Genomic DNA, 21,864 nt, shown 5'->3' with positions numbered 1-21,864 from the left:
ACTGTTTTCCATGGGAGCTGCTCTCCTGGCCCCTGTGGCGCCCCTGCGGTGCCCCCGAGTCCTGGCCTGTTATCATCTATCTGTCTGATTCTGGACCCCCTGGGGGTGTCTCCTCGTGGCGCAGACTTGCATTTTCCTGATGATTCGTGATGCCAGGCATCTTTACGTGTCCTTGTGAGCCATTTGTGGATCTTCTTTGGAGAAATGTCTCTATAAATCTGCCACTTTTCAGCTGGGGTGTCTTTTTTGTTAGTAAGTTATAAGCATTCTTTATGTATTTTGAGCACAAGACCCTCATCATGTATGTGGTACCCTTTAAAGCACAAGAGTTTTTGTTTTTGTTTTTAAGTTTATTTATTATTTTGAGAGAGAGAGAGAGACAGAGCCAGGGAGAGCAAAGGGAAGTAGAGAGAATCCCAACCAGGCTCCACACTGTCAGGGCAGAGCCCGACATGGGGCTCAAACTCACGAACTGTGAGATCGTGACCTGAACCAAAACCAGAAGTCGGACGACTGACACTCCGAGCCACCCAGGCGCTCCTGTCTATCTATTTTGGTGGTGCCTGTGCTTTTAGTGTAGTGTTTACAGTTTAATATCGAAACAGTTCATTCATAAGCAGTGATGCGGGTGAGGTGTGTGGCTGAGCGTGCCGGGCAGGCACGTCCTCGGAGCCAGCAGGCGTGGCCGCAGCCACCACGTGTCCCAAAGGCAGCTTCAAGCAGCCGGTGGTTTGGCAACGGGGGGGTGGACTGAGGTGGACACACCGGAGGGTGCAGCGTATTGGAACAAACTTCCACCTGCTTCTGGAAAAGGAGCCTTCCAGGCAGGCCCATGACACTGGCTGTGACCACCTCCCAGCAGACACGCTCAAGGCCTTCCCACACACGCCACGGAGCCTCAGACGCACACTCCATGCAGAGCCCACTCTCCAGCTACTCAGACGGGACAGAGAGCAGGGTCTGCTCGACCACAGTGGCCCCGGAACCGGGGGCTGGCTCATAGTGGCGCCCTGCATGTGCACAGAGCAGATGGGGGCAGGGGCAAACAGCGCAGACACGAGCACGTGAGCAGCTACCCTTGCCGTTGAGCATGACCAGGGCTGACTGGCACAGGGTAGGCAGCTGGAAGGCTTTCAGACGGTATCTCTGGCTGAGGCCTGAGTGTGAGGCCCAGTCGATCACGCCAGGCCAGGAGACCCGAGAGAGAGAGAGAGAGAGAGAGAGAGAGAGAGAGAGAGAGAGAGAGAGAGGAGAGGGTGGATGCTGTTGGCAGAGTCCTGCAGGTGGGGAGGGAGGGGAAGGGGAAGGCGTCACTGGGCGTCAGAGCAGAGATGGCGGTGCAGATTCAGGGTCAGGGTTGGCGAAGTGTTCTGACCCGGGGACGGGGGCTCCGGCGGATGGGTGCGAGCGGCGGCCTGGAGCACTGAGGATGACAGGCTGCCACGTGGGCCGATTGCCATGTGACCTTGCACACCCTCATCCTCCTCTCTGGGCTTTGGTTCCTCGGTACTGTCGGAGGCTGGGTTCCGAGAGGCCGAGGGTCCCTCTGAGTCTCGAGAGGAAAGAGGTGGATGGCTGGCATGAGCTGGGGGATAGGTTTGGTGGGAGAGCTGGGAAGTGGCGGGCCACTTCCTCCCCAGAGCTCACCTGAGCCGTGCAATCACTTCTGAGTGCTACAGGCCATTCTGGGTTCACCAGCAAATACGCCAGGGAAGGTGACTATCTGGTGCCACTGCAGGCAGGCTGGAACCGAGTGTGGACTCGTTTCTGCTGCGGCCACCCAGCACCTGGTGAGGCTGGCGTGAGGAGCCGTCGTAACCAGCCCTGCCCCTCCACTTTGGAGCCCAACTGTGACGTGGACATGGACCCCAAACACCTGAGTCTGTGTGCGGTTTAGGATCAAAAGTGTCCCCAGAGGCCTGGGGAAGGGCAGCTACCTGACACACGTTGTAGCTTCTTAGGGAAAAGCGATGTCAGCAGCAAGAGTGATACCATCAATGCTATGATTAGGGTCCCTGGTACCCTCCAGGGTCGGCCCTGCTTACGAGAGACAGGGGAAAGAGGAAACCCGAGAGCTCTGGGACGCAGCATTCGAAGTCTGGCTTCGTGACTGACACGCAAGGCTTGGGGAGATCCAATGGGAAGATGGAAAGTTCTCCAAAGGAAGCACGCTGTGCCTCAAGGTGGGCGGGGTTGAGGTCATAGGTGTGGAGTCAGAGCCCTGCACCAAGCCCAGCACAAGGTATCTTACATAAGTGCCACAGACACCCTGAGGGGGCCACTTTACCCTCCCACCAGGCCTCTTCGTGGAGGAGCAGACCGAAGCTCAGGGTGGCAGGGGACATGCCCAAGGACACCGAGATCACCCAAGTCCCCTGGCTAGCACAAGGTGGGGAGGAACAAGCCATGCAGATAACTGACCTCAGCATAGCCGGGCTGCTGTCTGTGCTGCCCACACGTGTCCCCCTCAGACCTCAAGGCTGGCGTGTGCCAGCACGGGACCACAGCTGTCCCCAGTGCCAGCAGAATGTCTTCACTCCTCACTTGGTTGCAGCAGAGTCCTGCAGCAGCGCACACACCCGTGCCGTGTCCTGGGCCCACAGCAAAGCACCACGAACCAGGCAGCCGAAATAACAGACGTTTATTTTCTGTCCCATTCCCCTCCTCTGTGAGGACACCAGTCCCTGCATTGTGGCTCACCCTGCCCCAGAGTGACCTCAACATAGCCATCATGTCTGCAGAGTCCCTACTTCCAAATAAGGTCAGGTTCACAAGTCCCAGAGTCAGGACCCAGGAGGTACACGGTCCTAGGGTCAGGGCTCAGGAGGTTTGCGGGTCCCAGGTTAGGACGCGGGAGGTTCACGGTGCCAGGGTCAGGACTACAACCTATCTTTTGGGGGCACGATTCACCCATTAGGGCACCGGGTAAGCACATCCTCCATGTTCACCACTATCACCTCCTCTCAGGGAGAGGAAAGGTAGTAAAGAGTCTGCATCTCCAATGTTTGTCAATTCACCCTCCAACCATCATGGGACCTCTTTTTCTCTGTGTTGAGAGGTTAGATTAGACCAGGAACAAATACCGTAAGTGTTGGTAAAACCCAGTAGCTGCACATAGACAGCCTCCCCTGGTCCTGCTGTGCATGGAGCTCTACGCTGCTGTGACCAGGCTTGTATTTTTGGAGGAACCTGGTTTGGGGGTGGAAGGTACCCAGAGTGAAGTGCTTGGTCGCAGGGTGGGGCTGTGGTTGGCTGTAGGAGGTCTTGCCGGAGCCTCCAGAGGCCACACAGTGGTCTGTGAGCCAGCAGCCCAGGACGAGGTTCCCAGGAGGTGCCTGGGCTGGACACCCATGTCTGGGCTTGCCCTGGGGGCTGCGCAGGAGACTCAAAGGCTGGCAAGAGGTTGTCCACACAGCCTGGAGAAGTCACAGGAGGTGAACACGTTGGTCCCAAGGTCTGCCCATGGGTCCCCCACTCCCCTCGCCTTGGAGGGCAGGAGGCTCCCTGGGTTTGGGAGAATCACTGGATAACATCAGGGCCAACTCTGTGCACACATCTCTGTGCAGAACTGACACTCAGTGGTGGGGACTATCCCTGCACGGGAGCACGTGGCCGCTTCTCCCACCAGCTGCCTCTCTTCCCTCTTCTCGGTCATGTGTCAAGGTGGATGCAGCAAGAGCATGTGTCCGAGGCTGCCATGCTGGGTTCTGACCTTGCCTGGGAGAAGGCCACTTGCCCCTCTCTGCATGTCTGCCAGGGGTTTCGGTCTCTGCTCTGGCCAATGAAAGAGCCGGTGACGGACAGCTGGCAACTGTGTCACTCGCACCAAGTCATTTGACCTTCCCAATCACAGAGGTACGCTTTATTTTTATTGCCAACTCCCCTCCAAGGAGGAGGAAACTGAGGACCCAGAGGGTTTAAATATCAACAGGGAAGGGCATCCGGCCAGGGGTTTGGTTCAGGGTCCTGGACGCCAGATCCTGGCCCTTCAGGCAGCATGGGGCTGGAGCCGGGCTGTCGTGGGAGACCTGAGTCCCACCTTGCTGGGGCCAGGCTGTCGCTCAGGGAGGCACCCACTCTGCCACCCTCTGTGCCAGCAGATTTCTGGAGGCACCACACATGGGGAGGAGACCTAAGTACTCCAGTTCATCTCCTGTTTGCTGTTTATCTGTGTTTATGGAGCACAGGGAAGGGCCTTTAGCCCATTATGTCTTGTCTGCCTTGGTTTACCTGTTCTTCGCAGGGCCAAGCCTTGGCCCAGTGGCTGGAGCTGAAGCTCAGCCGCGTGTCCAATGTGTGCTGCAGTGCCTATGAACCAGCCATCTGGTTTTCTTTGCAAAGAATGGAAATTGTGTGAGTGTGTGTGTGTGTGTATGTGTGTGTGTGTGACCCAGAGAAACTGTCCTTAAACAGCTGCTTGAGGCCCAGGAATTCCTAAGCAATCAAGATGCATAAACAGGCAGCTGTGGAAGAATGTTCAGGCGGAGACAGAGTCTCTAAACACAGATCTGGGAGCCTCCCTCCTGCTCTGACCACACGTGGTCCACCAGGCAGGGTGTGTACTGAGGGCAGGAGGCACCAGCCAGCAAGCAGGGCCCCCTCTATGATTTTGACCTTGGTCTGAAGGCCCATTCCCCATGACCTTGGCCCTGCTCTGGGCCGCAGGCCAGGTGCCTCCCCCAGAAGCTGAGGGCCCAAGGGGCTATGGGGCCAGTTCATCTCTTTTGGGCTGAGCAGATTTGGCTAGGAGACTCTCAAGCTTAGCGTCAACTTTCCCAGGGGCTCTGGGGCCACACAGGGTACCACACGCTGGAGACTGATGACAGACCGCACCCCCTCCCCCATCAACCTGCAGGCCTCCCACGTGACCAGTGTCTGACCAGGGGCCAGACTCCCAGACAGGCACCCTGCTCAGGGCCCTTTTCCTGTGCTTGCCTTTCCTCTGGGCAGGTCCTAAGCAGCCCCTGGCCCTCGCTGGGCCTCCCTGTGTGGCTGCAGCATGAGGCCCCCGGGCAGCCTGAGCTCCTCAGTGTGCAGGGGGTACACTGCCCTGGGCTGTCGTGGAGCAGGGATTCCCAAAAGGATGGCCGGACGTCCTGAGGTCACGTCCGTGTAGCGGCTATCTGATGCAGGGAGGTGTCTTTCACAAGAGGCACTGGCTTTCCCCTCTGTCCCATGGGCCTGCGGAGGCAGAGAGGCCATAGTGGGTTCTCCATGGTCCCCAGGCGGCCGGCCTGTGGCCAAGCGTTACGACCACTCAGGACCCCAGTCTCCTTCTTCAAGCGTGAAACCGTGCAGGCTGTTTCCATTTACCACTTTCACAAGAGGCCTCGTGAAAACTTGTGTTTTTATTTTGTTTTGTTCTGTTTTGTTTTGTTTTCACAACCACCCAGGGCCGTAGAGGTCCTCTCTGGAGGGAGGACCCTGGCGGCCTCACTGTTTAATTTCCTGTTTCACCGCAGTAGCACCAGCTATTATGATATCGTGGAAGTTCAAGGGGCACGACGTGCTGATCTGATAGGTTCACGCTGCAATCCAGTGGGAACAGCTAAGATGCATTTTCTGGGCAAGTCTGACGGTTACGATGTCACTTTGTGCTGTGTGTGAGGTCCCACGGCCCACCTCCCTGCCAGCTACAAGTGTGTACCTCAAACAACATCTCCAGTGTTGAGTGTCCTTCAGTGCTGCCATCAGATGAGCCTTGCGGCTCCCGTCCAGACCCGCAGCTAGATGGGGCCACTGTGGGCAGTCTCCCGGGCCTCCGTGTTCTCTTCTGGGAAAGGGGTTCACACACCAGCGTGGGGCTGGTCACTCATCCATACTGGAGCTGCTAAGCCAGTGCTTCCTGCTTGGCAGGGCTGGGAGTGGGGCTGGGGAGCTGATGGGCACTGGCAGGGGGCCTGGCCCCGCCCATGTCTCATAGGTTTGTGAACTCAGAAAGGAACCAGGCTGCCCTGAGGATCACCGAAGGGGCAGCATGGCCAGGACATGAAGCGCAGGCTCCCCAGGGCCCCACCAGAGTAGCTGGAGGGGCAGGCGCACAGCACAGCAGATGCCCCCCGAACAAAGCTCTTCCTCAGGCAGGAAGATCAAAGAGCAAAGCCACCGGGCTGTGCTGGGCGGACCTCACTGGGGCCACAGGCTTCCTCCCCGATCGCTGTGACCCTGGGCCCAGCGGTGACCTGGGGTGGCTCTGGCGGGCAGGCGAGCTGCAGCGGCATCGAGCGCGTGCAAGCCCAGAACCCCTCAGGTGAGGCTGTGTGGACAGCAGGGGAGGTTCTGGAAACAGGTGATCCTGAGAAGGAGGCACTGATTGTAGAGAACCTGTGGTCTTGTCCTGCCCTGTGCTCATGGTGCCAGGCGGCTGGCATGGGCTGAAACAGCTCCCAGAGGTGAGGGCTCGGGCTGCCTTATGGACGGACCTGGGCATGGACCCAGGCACGGACCCAGGCAGGACCACAGACGAGGCCATACAAAGTGGGAGGGCAGGAAAGGAGTCTTGGCTGCCAAACAACCTTGGGAGAAGACCTTTGAGCCGGGTTTCAAAGGGTGAATAGGAGTTCTTCCTGGATGCAGGGGGATTTCAAGGCACATGCCCTACATACTAAGGCTTGGGGAAATAAGATTTTGAGGCCTAGTGAGTGAGCAGTTGGGAGTTTCCAAGGATTTGTCATCCTCTTGATGAATAATTCATGTTTTCTTTCTGCTGGTGCCCTGACCCAGGCCCCGAAGGCAAACTGATTGCCCAAGAGCCAGTCACTGGGTGTGGAGCCAGCAGAGGCCTGGGCCTGACTGGACATGAACAAGGAGTGCTTTGTGTCCATGCTCCGCGTAGGCCAGTCTCCAAGCCCGAGTCCCACCCTCGTTCTGACTGGCTGCCTGGAGCGCCAGCACCCTCCCCATGGACAGCCAGGCCTGCGTCAGTCCGACCGTGGCCCACCTGCCAAGAAGCTGTGGGAGCCTGTGTCTCTGCCACAGGCCCAAGTCCTGGGGGTCAACCCGTCCTCTCCTGCATGCCCACCAGCCCAGCTTACTTCTGACTTCCTATCTGGTGCCTACCCCAGGCCCCTGAACAGGAGGCATAAGGTCCAGGCTGGCAGGGAGCCTGCATTCTAGTGAGACACCAAAAGTCAGAGGCTGCGTCCGGAGAAGATTCCACGGGACAAGGTGACAGAGATGTTTTAGCGACAGGCCCCTCTGCTTGTGTTTGTAGGGTTCCTCTCCCAGGCACTGTTAGAGTGCCTACTGCATGCAGACGCAGCTCTGGGCCACAGGGCAGGAGGTGGTGGGTAAGCTGAGGCCTGGATGGTAAGGTGAGAACCAGACACGTGAAGGTCTAGGACAGAACATTCCAGCAGTGGCCGCCTGTGGTCCCGTCTGAGGCTGGTGGCCTGCACAGGTATGGAGAGGCCAAGGAAGAGCAGGGTAAGCTGGAGACCCGGAGCAGGTATCCCGGTGGCCTCCCTGCTACAGGAGCTGAGTGCAGCTTTGGGCTCCTCCTTGAGGAGTGCGGTGCTCCTGCACGGGGGGCTCCCTGCTGACCCTTAGGAGCACCCTGAGCAGAGAGCGAGGTTTCATGACAGTCAGCCCATTTCCCGTGGGACTCCCCGAGTGCCACAGCTGGGGCCGCAGGACAGGAGAGCCCAGGACGGTGGGGCAATGTGCCCACTGCACCCGGACAAAGCCCCTCGGGTCCTAGCACGGAGCAGTCACCCCGTGGCTGGAATGGGGCAGATATGTGATCCGAGCTTCTTCGGGGGAGGAGGCATTGGCCAAGAAAGGCGCCGTGGAAAGACGGTTTGGGGTGTGGCCAGAGCCCAGGGTGTGTGGGGGCCTCTGGAGGTCGGCTGCGACTTGGGTCATACTGGGATCTGAGGGGGTGTGCTGGGTCGAGGGTCACGTGACGACCTGAGGGGTTGCACTGGGAGAGGATCAGGCGGTGACCTGAGGGGCTTCTGAGGAAGCTTCCAGAACAGTGTGAGCAGTGGGCAGGAGGTACCGGTGTGGGGCACATCCCTGAGGGCACAGGGCAGGTGGGTCCCGGGTCCTGGTGGTGAGGAAGGAGGGGGTGAGGGTCCCAAGCAGCCCAGCACTGCTGGCCGTCTCCAGAGCAGCCTGCCACCAGGGCCCCTGAGTTCTGGGAACACTCAAGAAAGTCCTGATTGGGGAGCAGATGGACACTGGGAAATGAAAGGCTCGACACCCCCCCCAGGGGCCTGAGTGGCAGACCGAGACCAGTCAGATTGCTCCTGATGCTCCCCCCAAAGAGGATCTGAGCCCCTGGGGCCGGGCTCTGGGCAGGGGTCTCACCAGCTGGCTGCAGAGGGGGGAGTGGAGGGGGGCTCAGGGAGGCCATTCAAGGCAGGGAGAGCAGCCCTCCGTGAGAGCAGGTGTGCATGTGTACTCGTGTGTGTACGCGCGTGCACATGCACATGCAAGTGGGCACACGGGGAGTCAGTACTGGCACCGCCCCCCGTCAGGCTCAGCGAGTAGTAGGACCAGCTCCTCCCTGGCTGGTTGTTGGCTGGTGGCTCCTATTTGAACAGCGACCCAGGCTCCTATGCAGACCGCATGTGACACTGGGGGCTTGGCCATCACGTGGGGGACTAACAGGCATCCCGTTGTCAGCCGGAGCCATTGAGAATTCACCCCTCCCCCAATGCAACGCCAACATCTGCTGCTCGCCCAGGGTCAGCCTCTGATGGCCGTCTGTTCGCCGCTAGACCATGAGCTCCATGGGGCAGGCCCAGGTCGTATCTCCATGCTGTATCTGCAGCACCCACCGCATAGTAGGTGCACAGAATGAATGAATGAAGTGGAACGAATGGATGACTCAATGGACTTATGAGTATGGCCCAGCAGGGAGGGGCCGGTGGGCTCCCGAGGGGTCTGAGCAGCACCTGGTGTCTGAGTCACTTGGTGCCGGCAGCCGTGAGACCACCTCCCGCCAGGCGCCTTGGGAGTGTGACTGTACATAGAGCATGCAGCCCTCGTGCCTCCGGAGCCCCTGGGAGTGACAAGCAGACACCACAGTGCGTGCGGCCGTTTACCTTACAGGCCCCTGGGACGGGGCACCGGGGCCGTCTCCGGCTTCCTGAGTTATGTTTAGAGTCCCCCCAAAATAAACCCTATTAACTGAAAAACAAATAAGTAACAACCTGAAACAGGCTTTCGAGAGACTCTCCTGGGTCTTCCCAGGCAGCTCTGGAGCCCGGGCAGCCCACAGGAGGCCAAACCGCCGAGACCCCTGGGGCCTAGAGCAGCCAGCGTCTGCCCTGGGCCCCTTGCCCAGCAGCACCTCGGAAGGCAGCTGCCCACACTGAGTTCCACCGCACTGAGAGCAAGCTGCATTCAGTCAGCTTGAGAAGCACCCTTGAGGACAGAGTGGGGTCTCCGGATCTGCATGGAATGTGGCCAGGAGCCCCGTGTGGGGCCGTGGAGATGGGTCTTCTCCCTCACCCACCCAGGCTTCGTTATGCTGCAAACCTGGGACCCTAGAGTCCCCACACACAGCTGTGGAGGACACAGTGACCTGCTCTGCCCACGGGAGAGGCCGGCTTGGCACTGTCCCCTTGGAGAACACGGCACAGCCCTTGCGAGAGGCCCGAAGCCTGGGAGCAACTCAGACGGGCGTGCACGCTGAGGACTGTCTCAACCCTCGGGGCCACCGCATCCACAGAGGGACCCCTGGAGGCTCGGCAACTGCACAGCTGCAGGACGCCAGGACCCGAGCGACTGTCGCTCTGTGGCTCTGTGTGTGGCCCTGTTCGTGCCGGTCACCCTCTCAATGGACTCAGAACAGCCAGGCCTCTCCAGCAGCTGAAATCACTCCAGCTACCCCCAAGTCCCCACGAGTGACCATGAGCCAAGACTGCATCAATTCAGGCTGTGACCACAGACGGTACCTGTCTTCGCCTGCTCTCACAGGGCAGCTGGGAATTCCTTTGCTTAACAAAATAAAAAGGAAACAAAATTATTAACAATTCTCAAACAGTTGCAAGAGAATGTGGCAGAAAAAGGAATAAACGGTAAAAACTGAACAACACCTTTAGGGAGTGCAGTTCCGCACTGGGGCCGCTGCGCCGGTTGTGCAGATGGGAAGATAAAGTCCATGCGGGGACCCCCCTCAGGCCACACACCGGGCTCGTGATACAGCACGCATGTCCTCAGGCTTCTGGGAAAGATCATTCCCTTTGTTTGAAGGCAAACAAGCAAGTCATTTTCCCCCCAAAATGTTCTTCCAAACAGCAATATTGGGAGTGTCTTTCCGTACTTTTCTCTGGTTATCCTGCTCTCCAGGGCGCCCGCCAGCGCATGGGCCACCATTCGAATTGTCTTGAAAGAGGGAAAACTAGGAGAGAAGAAACTACGATCTTCGTGTTCCTTGTGCCGGGAAGGAAATGGAAGTCGGGCTCTGTCTCAAGTCCGCTGTTTGTCATTCCTCAGAAGGATGTTTTGCAGACTCCACATCTCCTTAAAAGACCCTCGGATAATGTGCTGGGACACAAGCCCCCACTGTTTGGATTAGTTTGTTTTCTGACGGGAGAAAAACCAGCACCACAGCAGCCCCGTGGGTGCTGAGTGTTCAGGCTGCTTAGATCAGGGGTGCGGTGGCATCTGTCCCGTCACCTTGGAAAGAGCGACGAGCCACGGGGCTTCACTACACAGATGCCGGCACCTGGCCGAGCTGTGCCGCCTCCTGCCCAGGCACACCCGCGAACACGGATGCGCTGGCAGGAGGGTGTTTAAAGCACGGACATCTCCATCTTTCAAGCACATCGTTCCCCTCCACCCCCCACTTTTGAAGACGCGTCTAAGTTATTGCAACTATTTTTAAATGGAAAGGACTTCGGGTTTTCTTTACAGTCACAAATCTTGGAATCGCGTGGCAGTTGGTTTTCACAGAGTTGGCCCTAAGAGTGTGAATATCCTCACCCAACCAAACGTGTGACTTCTCTCTTGAGCAGCCCGCCTTCAGGAGGCCTGTGGGAGGGGCAGGGGCTGCAGGTCCGGAGGCTCCTACAGCCCCTGGATGGCACAGGTCACTGTGGCATTAAGGCCAAGGCTGGAGCATGTGCAGGTCTGTGCCCAAGGAACAGAGGGCTACAAGGGAACCGTCTACTGGCTGTGCCCCTCATGAGGCCCATGGGGATCACAGAAATTCTGCCAAAACCAGAGAACAGGACGGTAGAGGGCCCCGCGCTGGGCCCCATCTTGGCGTAGTGCCTCCTGCCCTGTGGCTTCTGCAGAGGAGAGCTCAGTGGCCAGGCTCAGAAAGCACCACGTCCTGCTCTACGCTCAGGGTGTCTGCCAGGGGCTGGCTGTGCGATAGCTCAGCCCCCTCAGCAGCTCACATGCCACCTCCTCTGTCAAGACCAGCTCGGGCCCCGAAGACAGTGCCCCACTCAGGCAGGCCAGCCCAGGACCCTGTCAGGGCCTAGGTGGCCACCTGGACAAGCCGAAGTCCTGGAATCGTACAGGTCCCTCCCTAGGTCCACTCACCCCGGAACCAGGCGCCTGGCCAGACCGGACCAGAGCCCGGAGACTGAGCAGCCCAAGGGCACAGCCAGGCCCTCAGCCCTGCAGCCCACAAACGCTCCCTGCCGGACCCCACCAAGACCAGTCCTTGGGCCTGTCTCCATGTCTGGATTAGAAGTGTAACCTTCACACCTCCAAGTACTGTGGGACAGGCATACTTCCCAGGGCTGAAGGCCTCTGAGTGTGTCTTCTGCTAGGCACAGTCTATGCAGGGACCCTCAGCCCATGACAGGTCCGCACTGGGGCCTCTCCACTCTCCAGGCTTCCCTGGCATCCACCGCTGCAGGCGTGGTGAGCAGGGACCGGCTTAATGGGCACTGGTGGGGAAGCAGCCAAGCCCCAGGGACCATGTCCTCTCTGCAGCCAGAACTTGCTGTTGTAGCTCGAACAACGTGGGTCAGACCCAGACTGCTGTCCGTCACTAAAGACCAGCTGGATAAACAGGTGCCCGAGGGTTTGAGGAAGACAGGCATTTTTACCAAACAAACAGATCCCCCCACACTCATGTGGGGCCAGGGCAGGTGACACCAAAATTAGCAAGAAATACGGACAGTGGGTTATAGGGCTGAAAGGTCACACTGAAGTTAGCTGCCAGGCAGAGGCCCTTCTCTCTCCTTCTAAAACTCTGCCAGCCAAAAACCTGGTATTAAACAGCTTAATATATCTCTTTAATGACAAGGCGGTGGTTTTCTGCTGTGTGAGTGATGGGAAGATTACCCAGGAGAGAAAGGCTAATTTTTGCTTCTGCACCTTCATTTGGTGAGTCAGTGACCCGCTGTGCATCTGGAAGAAAGGAGAGGGTTCACCTTATCTGTGTTTCGCCTCCTGTGGTCACCCTGAAAATGGGAACTAGCGCCCGTCCCTTCTATGGCCTCTTCCCCCAGGGTGTCAGCCCCGGGGCACAGGAGCCTGAACATGAGGGGGTCACCCTGGATTCTCCAGGTGGGCCCTGAGTGCAGCCCCAGGTGTCCTCATGGGAGGGAAGAGGAACCAGAGAGAGCGATGGGGCTGCCCCAATGAAACTGCTTCCATGGTCAGGTGACAGGCTGATCTGTCCCACGGGCTGTGGCTGGCCAGCTCCTGCCTCGGTGTGAGTGGGGCCAAGTCTCTTCATTTGGAAAGATGGCTGGCCATCTGGGGGGTTCAGTCCATTGAGCATCCCACTCTCGATTCCAGCTCAGGTCATCATCTTACGGTGTGAGACTGAGCCCTGAGTCTGGCTCCACAAGGGGCATGATGGAACCTGCTTGGAGTCTCTCTCTCCCTCTGCCCCTCCCCGACTTGCACATGAACTCTCTTTCCCTCTCCAAAAAAAAAAAAAAAGTAAAGATGGTCAAGGGCCTGAGCATTGGGGGGACCAGAGCGAATGCAAAGGGCCTGCGCAGCCACACACAGGCTCCCTCAAGTTCTGCGCGATGGACAGGTGGCGAGAAGTGGGATTTGGGTGGCAGTGGGGCTGCATTGTGATATGGGGGGCAAGCGGGGGGGCAGTGGAGGCCTGGGGGCAAGCAGGAGTGGCACCAGTGGGTGGGTGCTGATGGACACGCCTGGATGGGACCCCTTGGGGCAGAAGGTCCCAGAGGGACTCCCCCAGCAGCCACACCGGTGAGGGTGCTGGCGGAGAGCCCTATTCATGTGACAGACTGAGCGGCGAGCCCAGCACCCGGGAGCCCCATGTGCGTGCGCGGCGTTGCCGTGCGCACAGTGCAGCCTGTGGGCGTGCGGCCTGGCAGCTTCTCCTATGGCCTCTAAGGCCGTGTCTTCCCCTTCTCCTGTCTCGAAGTGACACACGGAAGGTTTACGTGTGGTTCTGTCTGGGCCTCCGTTTCCCACCTGCACTCAGGGATCCCAGGGTGGTGGGGGCCCTTAGCTCTGACCATGATGCCTGAAACAGCTGTGTGACAGCGTCTGTGGCCCAGGGGGTCGGAGCAGTCACACAGCTGCTCTCCTTCGGAGTCTAAACTGACAGCTGGCTGTTGGTCCCATTCGACTGGCCTGAGCCCCCTTCTCTGCCGTGCGGAACCCACCGACCAGGCAGGCACCGTCCCCTCCCACCCCCCCAGAGTGGGACCAGATGCCTCCTCCCCTCAGCCAGCCCAGCAGCATGGCAGCTGCAGTGAGAAGGACTCAGGGCCCCTGCTGCTCCCGGAGGCTTCGCCCCTGCTCAGCCTCACCTGCTGCGCTGCTCTGAGGGGGCTGTGGGCTTGCCCTGCCCATCGGCCTTGAACAGTGGAGGGAGGGGTGCAGGCAGACCCTGCTCGGCCAGCTGCTGTCCTCAGGTGTCAGAGGGGAGAACACGGCCCAGCCCCTGCCACCCCGCCTGGCATGAGAGAGCCTTTCTGGGGTGCCGCCGGGTTGAAGCAAGGCTGTGGGCCCTGAGCCAGGCCCTTCTGTCCCAGCTGAGACCTCGCTAATTGGCTGTCACCAGGCTGTGGGCGGGGACGCTTCCCAGGCTGCTGTGAGTCCACACAGGCTGCTCAGCAGGGCACCCAGCGCCCACAAGGAGCTGGTGCGCGTTGGCTTTTCTTCCCCCACAGGCTTCAGTGAAAAGCTGCCAACTTCCTCTATTTTTAACCAAGCACAAGATTTCTGTTTCCCAACAACTTAAGGAACATTGAGATGTTAATAGTGGCAGTGGTGACCAGGGAGGGGGTGGACCATGGCGTGGGGATGTGGAAATCACAGCAGTGGGGACTGGGGAGGGGGTGGACCACGGTGGTGACCAGGGACAGGGCGGACCACGGCGCAGTGGTGTGGAAATCACACTTGTGGAGGGGGCCCACCCTGGGAGCAGGACCTTTTTGGGGCCCCGGGAACGGTTCCTGCATGAGGTCTCTAGGCCTGCACACAGCCTCCCAGTGGCCCTGAGGGACCCTGGACCTAACCTGGCTCTACGCCCGTGGCTCCAGTGTCCAGAGGTGGTTCTGGTCTGGGAGGAAACGCAGACGTACAGGGCCAGCTGGGGCCTGACTTTGGGGGCCTGAAGAGAGATCCCAGGACCTGCCATTTCCAGCAGAGTGGTTCTGCACATGCCTCTTCCCCTTCCTGACCTCAGATGTCCTTGTCATTAAATTGAGGACGGGTCATGGCCTCAGGGGGCTCCTGTGGTTCTTACAGACTCTGACTCTCTAGCTTCTGTGAAAACAGAGATACCTTTTCTCTCAAAATGCTCTTCGTCGGGTCTTAGTCTACTACACGTAGTCGTGAGGGCATGACCGGATCTGAGGAAGTAGATGGCATTTCACAACCTTCCCGAAGCTGCCACCTCACCCTGCCCCTCCCCCGACGGGTGTTGCCAAAGGTCCTGTATCCGTTCCCTGCACGGCTGCGGCAGATGATCTCAAAGTTAGTGGCTTAAACCAACACAAATGTGTTCTCGTGCCTTTAGGGGGTCAGAATGGGAAAGGGACCTGCAGGCTGCTCCTGCTAGAGGCTCTGGGGGAGAACATGTGTCCATGCCGAGGAATGCAGGTGGCCTCCAGACGCTGGAGGAGGCAGGGACACAGATTCTTCCCCCAGCCTCCCTCTCGGAAGCCACCATGTAGCTTCATCCACAGTCGGATCTCCCTGTGTCTCCTTCTCCTAAGGACCCTTGGGATGACATACAGAACAATCTCCCTGTGTCAAGGTCAAGAACTTAATCATAACTGCAAAGTCCCTTTTGCCATGGAAGGAGATTCAGACCACATATTTCCTGGGAGAGGCCAACGTAATAGTCATCCTCACTGTAGTATAAAGTCCTTCCTTCTGGGGCACCTGGGAGGCTCAGTCGGTTAAGCGTCCAGCTTCGGCTCAGGTCAGGGTCTCATGGTTTGTGGGTTCGAGCCCCGCATCAGGCTCTGTGCTGACAACTCAGAGCCTAGAGCCTGCTTCCAATTCTGTGTCTCCCTCTCTCTGTGACCCTCCCCTGATCATGCTGTCTTTGTCTCTCAAAAATAATTAAAAATTGAAAAAAAAAAGTCCTTCCTTCCAAGCTAAGGGAAGTAAGTGCTTCTAAAGGAAGGGGTTTGGAGAGGGGAAGGAGAGAGGGAATGTGAAACTGTAGGCACCAAGAACTGGTCTCAAGCAGCCCCTTGCCAAGCTTTAGCCAGCTTGGGCTTGAAGGGGACAGAGTGCTGAGCTTACCCCTGGGGGCTGCCCTAGGACCAGCCCCTTCCCTGAAACAGTCTCCCTGGCATGCTCAGGCCTGCCCGGGGCCAGGTGGGGCCCACTCTGACCTTGAGGCTCATGGGGGCGGGGCATGACTCCATGGAGGCAGGGTGGGAAGGGTGGCCAGACTGGGAGCTCCTCTCGCCCCTGAGCCCCTCAGAAGGGCTGCGGCCCACCCCTGCCCACCCAGTCTGCAGGAGAGGACAGTGACTCCCTGGTGTTGTGGCATCAGCCGCCCAGTCTCTCCTCCTATCTTCAGGGCAGGCACAGGCCGTGGGTGCTGAGCCAACCCCCCAACCCCACAGCGTCTGATAGCATCTCCTTTCCACGTTTCATGGCCCACACCCCAGGAAGAAGCCCAGAGCCCTGGGCAGGCCATGCCCTTGGCCTGCCCTCCACACCCGGGCTCCACCTCCATCACAGCACCTGGAGGAAGAGAGGCTGGCCGGGGCTGGGTGCGCTGAGTGCGGCCTCCGGCCGGGTGCAATGAGTTCAGTACTTTTCTGAAGTGCTTCCCCCAAATGGGTGGGTCCACCACACCACTCCCTGGAGAAGCCCAGGAGGCAGCAGGCCCCACCCCCCCCAGCCAGAGGGGCCCTGTCCAACTCCCATGCTGCAGCCCAGCCCTGAGAAGAGCAAACGGCCCCCTGCAGAGAGCGCAGCAGCTCTGAGACCCCTGTCCTTTCCTTCGGGCAGGGACCGGCTGGGAAGGACAGCCTGCAGGCGCTGGGCTGCGGCTCCTGTCACCTCAGCAGAAGGCATGCGCTTGGACGACTGGCCGGCCAGCCCCTGTGCTTCTCCGGCCATTACTGCTGGCTGGATCACTCGCTGATTTCAGCACAGACCAGTGAGGGAACCAGCCCTGTCCCTCATGAGCACCCTCACCAGAGTCTGGGCCTCTTCCTGCCACTCTTCCTGCTCTAAACTCTCGGCCTGTGTGTGGGCGCTGACCACTCGGACAACAGGAGCTGGGGCAGGCCCTGTTCTCCTTGCAGGGAGGGAGACGCACAGAACTATCCCCACTTTACAGTTGGAGAAACTGAGGGTCTGGAGGTCTAGCACACTGGCTCGGCCCTTGTAGCTGGCGATGGAGAGCCAGGTCTGCGCAGGCCTGACCTAGGCACCTTCGGCACCCCCCAAGGGCGCTCTGTCTAAAACAAATGACTGGAGAGGTGCACCCCGGAGCCCACCTCCCACCCTGCCTGCCCCTCTTATCTTCAGGTGTTCCTGAGTGCCCAGCTCGACCCTTATCAAGACAGGTTAAGCTAGGACCCCTTCCCGAGCTGCTTATAGCCCGAGGGCCTTGAAATCCCTCACGGGTAGCTCACACATCCACAGGCACAGAGCAGAGGTCCTGGGAGCACCTCGGAGCCTCTTGGGAGTGAAGAGTCACCAAGCACACAGACAGAAAGCACTTCATCACCATATCTGCATTTCCAGGGTCATTCTGCAGAAGGGGTGTTTGGAAGCCAGGACAGCCAGGCAGAAGGCTTGTCTGTGGCCTTGGGGCTGCAGGAAAGAGTTGCCTCTTTGTGGAAAGAGCCTGAGGACAGAGGTCACTGGAAACTGGGGCGGGAGACGTGAGGGAACCAGGAACTGTTCCAGAACCTGGTCACAGAGCTTCCAGGAAGTGGCTGGGCTCTTCCTGGAGTAGCAGGGCTCTGAGCCACCTGCTTGTCACATGTCTCACCTGATGAGAGAAGTAGGCTGGAGTGAGGGAGAAATGAACGGAAGCCAAAATGTTGGCAAATAGAAATGCTCACTTGTTAGCAGTACAGGTCAAGCCACTGTAAGGCAATAAGGGGTCAGTATGGGTTAGGGGTAGTGGACCTGGGAGTGACCATGCCGTGATGGTGGTGATGATGATGATGATGGAGATGATGATGATGGTGAAGATGATGGTGGTGATAATGGAGATGGTGATGATAATGGTGGTGATGGTGATGATGATGATGGAGATGATAATGGCAGTGATGGTAATAATGATGGTGATGGTGGTGATAATGGAGATGGGGATGATAATGGTGGTGATGGTGATGATGATGGTGATGGTGATGATGATGGAGAGGATGATAATGGTGAAGATGGTGGTGGTGGTAATGGAGATGGTGGTGGTTGTGGTGATGCTGATGATAATAGTGATGGTGGTAATGGAGATGATGATGCAGATTGTGATGCTGATGATGATGATAATGGTACAAATTGAAGAAATGAGGATGGGAAGGGCTCAAGGCCGTGGACCGATTTGTGCCCCTTTGCTGTCCTTCCTCCATCAGTGCTTCCATTGCTTACTGCACACCTATTCTAAAGCAGGTGCTTGGCTAGGCACTCCTGTCCCCAGACCCTGCCAACTGTGGTCCAGGGTGGCAGTGTTAAGCTCCTCAGTGGAAGGCCTATGCCAGGGAAGGCCTGCCAGGCTGCCAAGGAAAGCCCTTGGAGGGTTGGGACACATCTTGGGAAGGATGTTGGAGGCAAGTGCAGGTGGAGAGCCCAGCACAGGGAAAGGTGCAGAGGTGGGGAAGGCCTGGGGGCTGGGGCTAGGAGTGGTCTGCTGATGGAGCAGCAGGGGTAAGGACAGAGGAGAGCAGAGCTGCAGAGGGCCGGGAGGTTTCTGCTGGCAGTAGTCCTGTGCTGGAGGTGGGTGCCATGGATGTGGGGTGATGAGGGGCATGGCCAGGGAGGTTGAGCCTGGCCAGCACCCTGTGGCCCCTGCCTCACCCACCCTTAGGGCCTCTCCCCACAGCCAGAAGGCCTTGGGGCTGAGGACATAGGAGCCAAGGCCTGGCCACAGAGGCTGGGGTGGGCCTAGTGTGACTGCCCGCTGGTGCCAGCCCAACAGCAGTGCAACAGTGATGGGATGTGCATGTGACTGGATTCATGCCAGTCACACATCTCTGCCTGGAGCCTAGTGTCTCTTCCGCTGCAAATGCAATGAACCCAAACTATCTTTTCACGCCACCCATGGCTCCTTCGCAGCCACCCTGCCCGGCCGTGCCAGAGAAAAGGCAATGGGCCGGGCCCTACTTCTTTCTGAGACCCTTCTGACAGCCCTGTTATGGCGAGAGGTGCCTGCGAGTGTGTGTGTGTATGTGTGTGTGTGTGTGTGTGTGTGTGTGTGTGTGTGTGTGTGTGTCTACACCAGTGTGCACACGTGGCCTGTAGCAGGCAGTCAGAACTCCGGGCTCTGCCCTCACTGACCCTCAGGGTGTTACTGGGTCTGCCCCTCCCTGGACTCACAGCCCCTGGAAAGGGTGAGGACTGTTGGCCCCCAAGGGTGGGGAGGTCCGTGCTGCCTAGCCCCCAAGTGGGCCTCCTAGGGCTGGAGTCTCATTCAAGCCTCCACCTTACTGGCCAGGTCACATGTGATTGTCCCTGCCCGGCACGGAGAAGGCCCCTGACATCTGGTGAATTCTTACGGAGTTGAGGGCTGAGTGAGTCCCTGCTCCCAGCCTGGAAGGTGGACACTTTCCTGCAGACATTGTCCACGTCCATTGTCCAGACAGTGTGTGCAGGGGCACAGAAGAGGCCTGGGTCTAATGCAGGGAGCATTTCTGCTCTGACGTGATGTTGGAAATTTCCTGCTGGCTGAGGTCAAACACGATTGGCCAGTATCCCTCCTCCCCAGGCGTCTGCTCAGTATCTGTGTTTATAGAATGATGTTCGCCTGTAGAGACTATAGAGTCCTGTGTGATTTCCTGTCCCTCAGCTGGGAAGAAGCATCACGTGTGACTCCTTCAGGGAGCTCACTGTGGGGTGTGGATGTCAGAGCCAAGGCGTCCTGGAGTTCCTTTGTCTCCCTGGGTGGACACATGGAAGCCAGGGAGGGTCAGGGCCATGTCAAGGCTGCACACACGGCCGGCCAGAGGCTGCACTGCTGTGCTCAGCCCATCACACACGCTGCTGGTTAGGGTTAGCATCTGGGGCTGGGCTCTGGCTCTCCGGGGTGACCCACAGCACTGCTCCAAACACACCCCTCCTGTCTGCTCACCAGTCTGGGAGGGTCCAGGGTGAGCCTCACTATGGCATCAGGAAAGTTTTGTGAAGGAAAACTTTGAGCAGTGGTTTGAAATGGCTTGCATTATCGGCTTCAACCAGCAGTTCCCAAAAGTTCAGAACGTGGTAATGTATTACAAAAAAAAAAATGGGTCCTGTAATTGGTGTAGTGCTAAGAAACAGAGTGGCTGCAGGCCTTATCAGGGCCTTTGTGGTGGGAATACGCACTGTTGATACCCCAGAAGGGTCTAATAGGCATGTTACCCAAACTCCAACCTCTCTGAGGACTACTTTGGTGCTAGAAGGCCCTGGACCTGGGTGGGTGGGACACACATTTGGGAGTGCTAACTCAGCTATTGAGGGACATGAGAGGAAGCTTATTCCAGGAAGATGGAACAGTAACAGCAAAGAGAGCAGAGCAGAGTACCAGGAGACAAGTTGGAAAGAGCAGATGGCCCTCACTCAGCTCAGGAGAGGGGCAGGGGGCAGAGGGAGCTGACGCTGGGGAATGGGAGGAGGCAGACTGTGCAGTCCGAAACGGCAGGTGCCCGGCTGGGACACTGGAAAATGGACCACCTCTTTAGACTTCAGAACGGGGTCCCCCAGGTTGCCCCAAAGAAGCTTCCCAGACTCCCTCACGTCCCCGCAGTGGGACACTGTCTGGGCGGGGGAGCTGGTAGGAGGCTGAGAGCAGGGGGAGGGACAATGTGTGCAGCCTGAGCCTGGCCCCCAGCTCACGTGCCGGGAAGCCACCTTATCCTGTGCAGGGGTGATTCCTGGGGTGCCCGTGGTACCTCTGCCATCCACATGCTCCCTGGACTCAGGGGCAGGGGGCTGACTTTGGCCATCTGCCTCTCTGGAGGATCTAGTGACACGGACCTGGTGGTGGGCTGATCAGTATTTAATAACCAGCTCCCTCGTGGATGAAAATCCTGATTAGAGAGTCTGCCGATTCCTGTGGTGAAGACCCCTAGTTGGCAGATTTCACACTCCCAGAAAGAGGTCACTAAAGGTGGCTCTGGGGGCACCCATCACCTCTGTTTGCACCTGCAGGTGCAAGGGATGGTAACAGCCTCATGAGCAAACTGTAGAAAGTCATAAGATACCTGGGAAGTGTTGCAATTTAAATATTTATTACTTATAAAGTGTCACGGATGGGCGGCCTGAGTGGCTCAGTCAGCTAAGCGTCAGATTTCAGCTCAGATCACCATCTCAGTTCCTGAGTTCAAACCCCACGCCAGGCTCTCTACTGACAACATGGAGCCTGCTTGGGATTCTCTCTCTCTCTCTCTCTGCCCCTCCCTCACTCGCACTTGTACTCGCTCAAAATAAATACGCTATTAAAATAAATAAATAAGGTGTGACTTATGTTTATATAAGCTGACTTTTAAGGATGACGAGAACAGCCGGTTCAGAACACACTTGCAAGTCAGGCAGCCCTCGTTTTGCCGGGAAGAGCCAGCTGCGCCCTCTGCTGGAGGGCTTCCCAGAGACAAGCCTCGGTTTCATCCTGTTTTCTCCAGGCAGACGAGGGAGCAGGAGACACCCCCGGACTTCTTTTATTTCTCGGACTACGAGCGGCACAATGCAGAGATTGCCGCCTTCCACCTGGACAGGTGAGCCCTCCCAGTGGCATCCCGGGTCTGAGCACTGTGTGCCAGTGAGCCCAATGAGCCCCCCCAACACCCTGCTGAGGGGTGGCGCCTATAATTAGCGCTGCTGTACAGACGGGAAAACTGAGGCGGGGTAAGCCCCAGCCCATGCTGGGCACCACTCCTCGGCGGCCCAGGCCCCGCCCCCCAAAACCGTGCCGGACGGGAGATCCTGGGGGCAGCTGATCAGGGCAGACATGACCCATTGGGAATAACATAAGAGAAGAGAGGAAAGGAGTATGAATGCTAGGAATTTTAACCCAGGGTGCTTCAGGGTGTAACCTCTGGGGCCACAGTGACACCAAGGGACACCTGCTCCTCCATTGCCTGTCTTCCGGGCTGGCTCTACCAGACACGATGTGCATTCCTCTTTGGGTTCCCGTGGCCCCTTGTTGCTAGGGTGGTGGGCAGGTGATGTTGGGGGGCCATGTGGGAGATGCCTCTCAGGGAGAGCCATGGGCCTGGCTCTGGAATCAGTTCCAAGAGTCTAAGGGAGAGGCGTCCCCAACTGCCCCTCCAGCTTAGGGTGCGT

The 21,864-nt window shown here is 58.2% G+C and overlaps 1 protein-coding gene across 1 annotated transcript in view; it reads left to right on the top strand.

Annotated features, from left to right (window-relative positions):
- The window catches only part of FAM20C (FAM20C golgi associated secretory pathway kinase), a 63,313-nt gene that overhangs the window by 31,204 nt on the left and 10,245 nt on the right, over positions 1-21,864 (top strand). Inside the window, exon 7 of the mRNA XM_029945771.1 lies at positions 21,204-21,296. Coding sequence (XP_029801631.1) covers positions 21,204-21,296 — 93 coding nt within the window. The remainder of the gene's footprint in view (positions 1-21,203; positions 21,297-21,864) is intronic.

The sequence above is a fragment of the Suricata suricatta genome, chromosome 8, assembly GCF_006229205.1.
Source record: "Suricata suricatta isolate VVHF042 chromosome 8, meerkat_22Aug2017_6uvM2_HiC, whole genome shotgun sequence".
Lineage (NCBI taxonomy): Eukaryota > Metazoa > Chordata > Mammalia > Carnivora > Herpestidae > Suricata > Suricata suricatta.
This window is presented reverse-complemented; position numbering and strand designations above follow the sequence as displayed.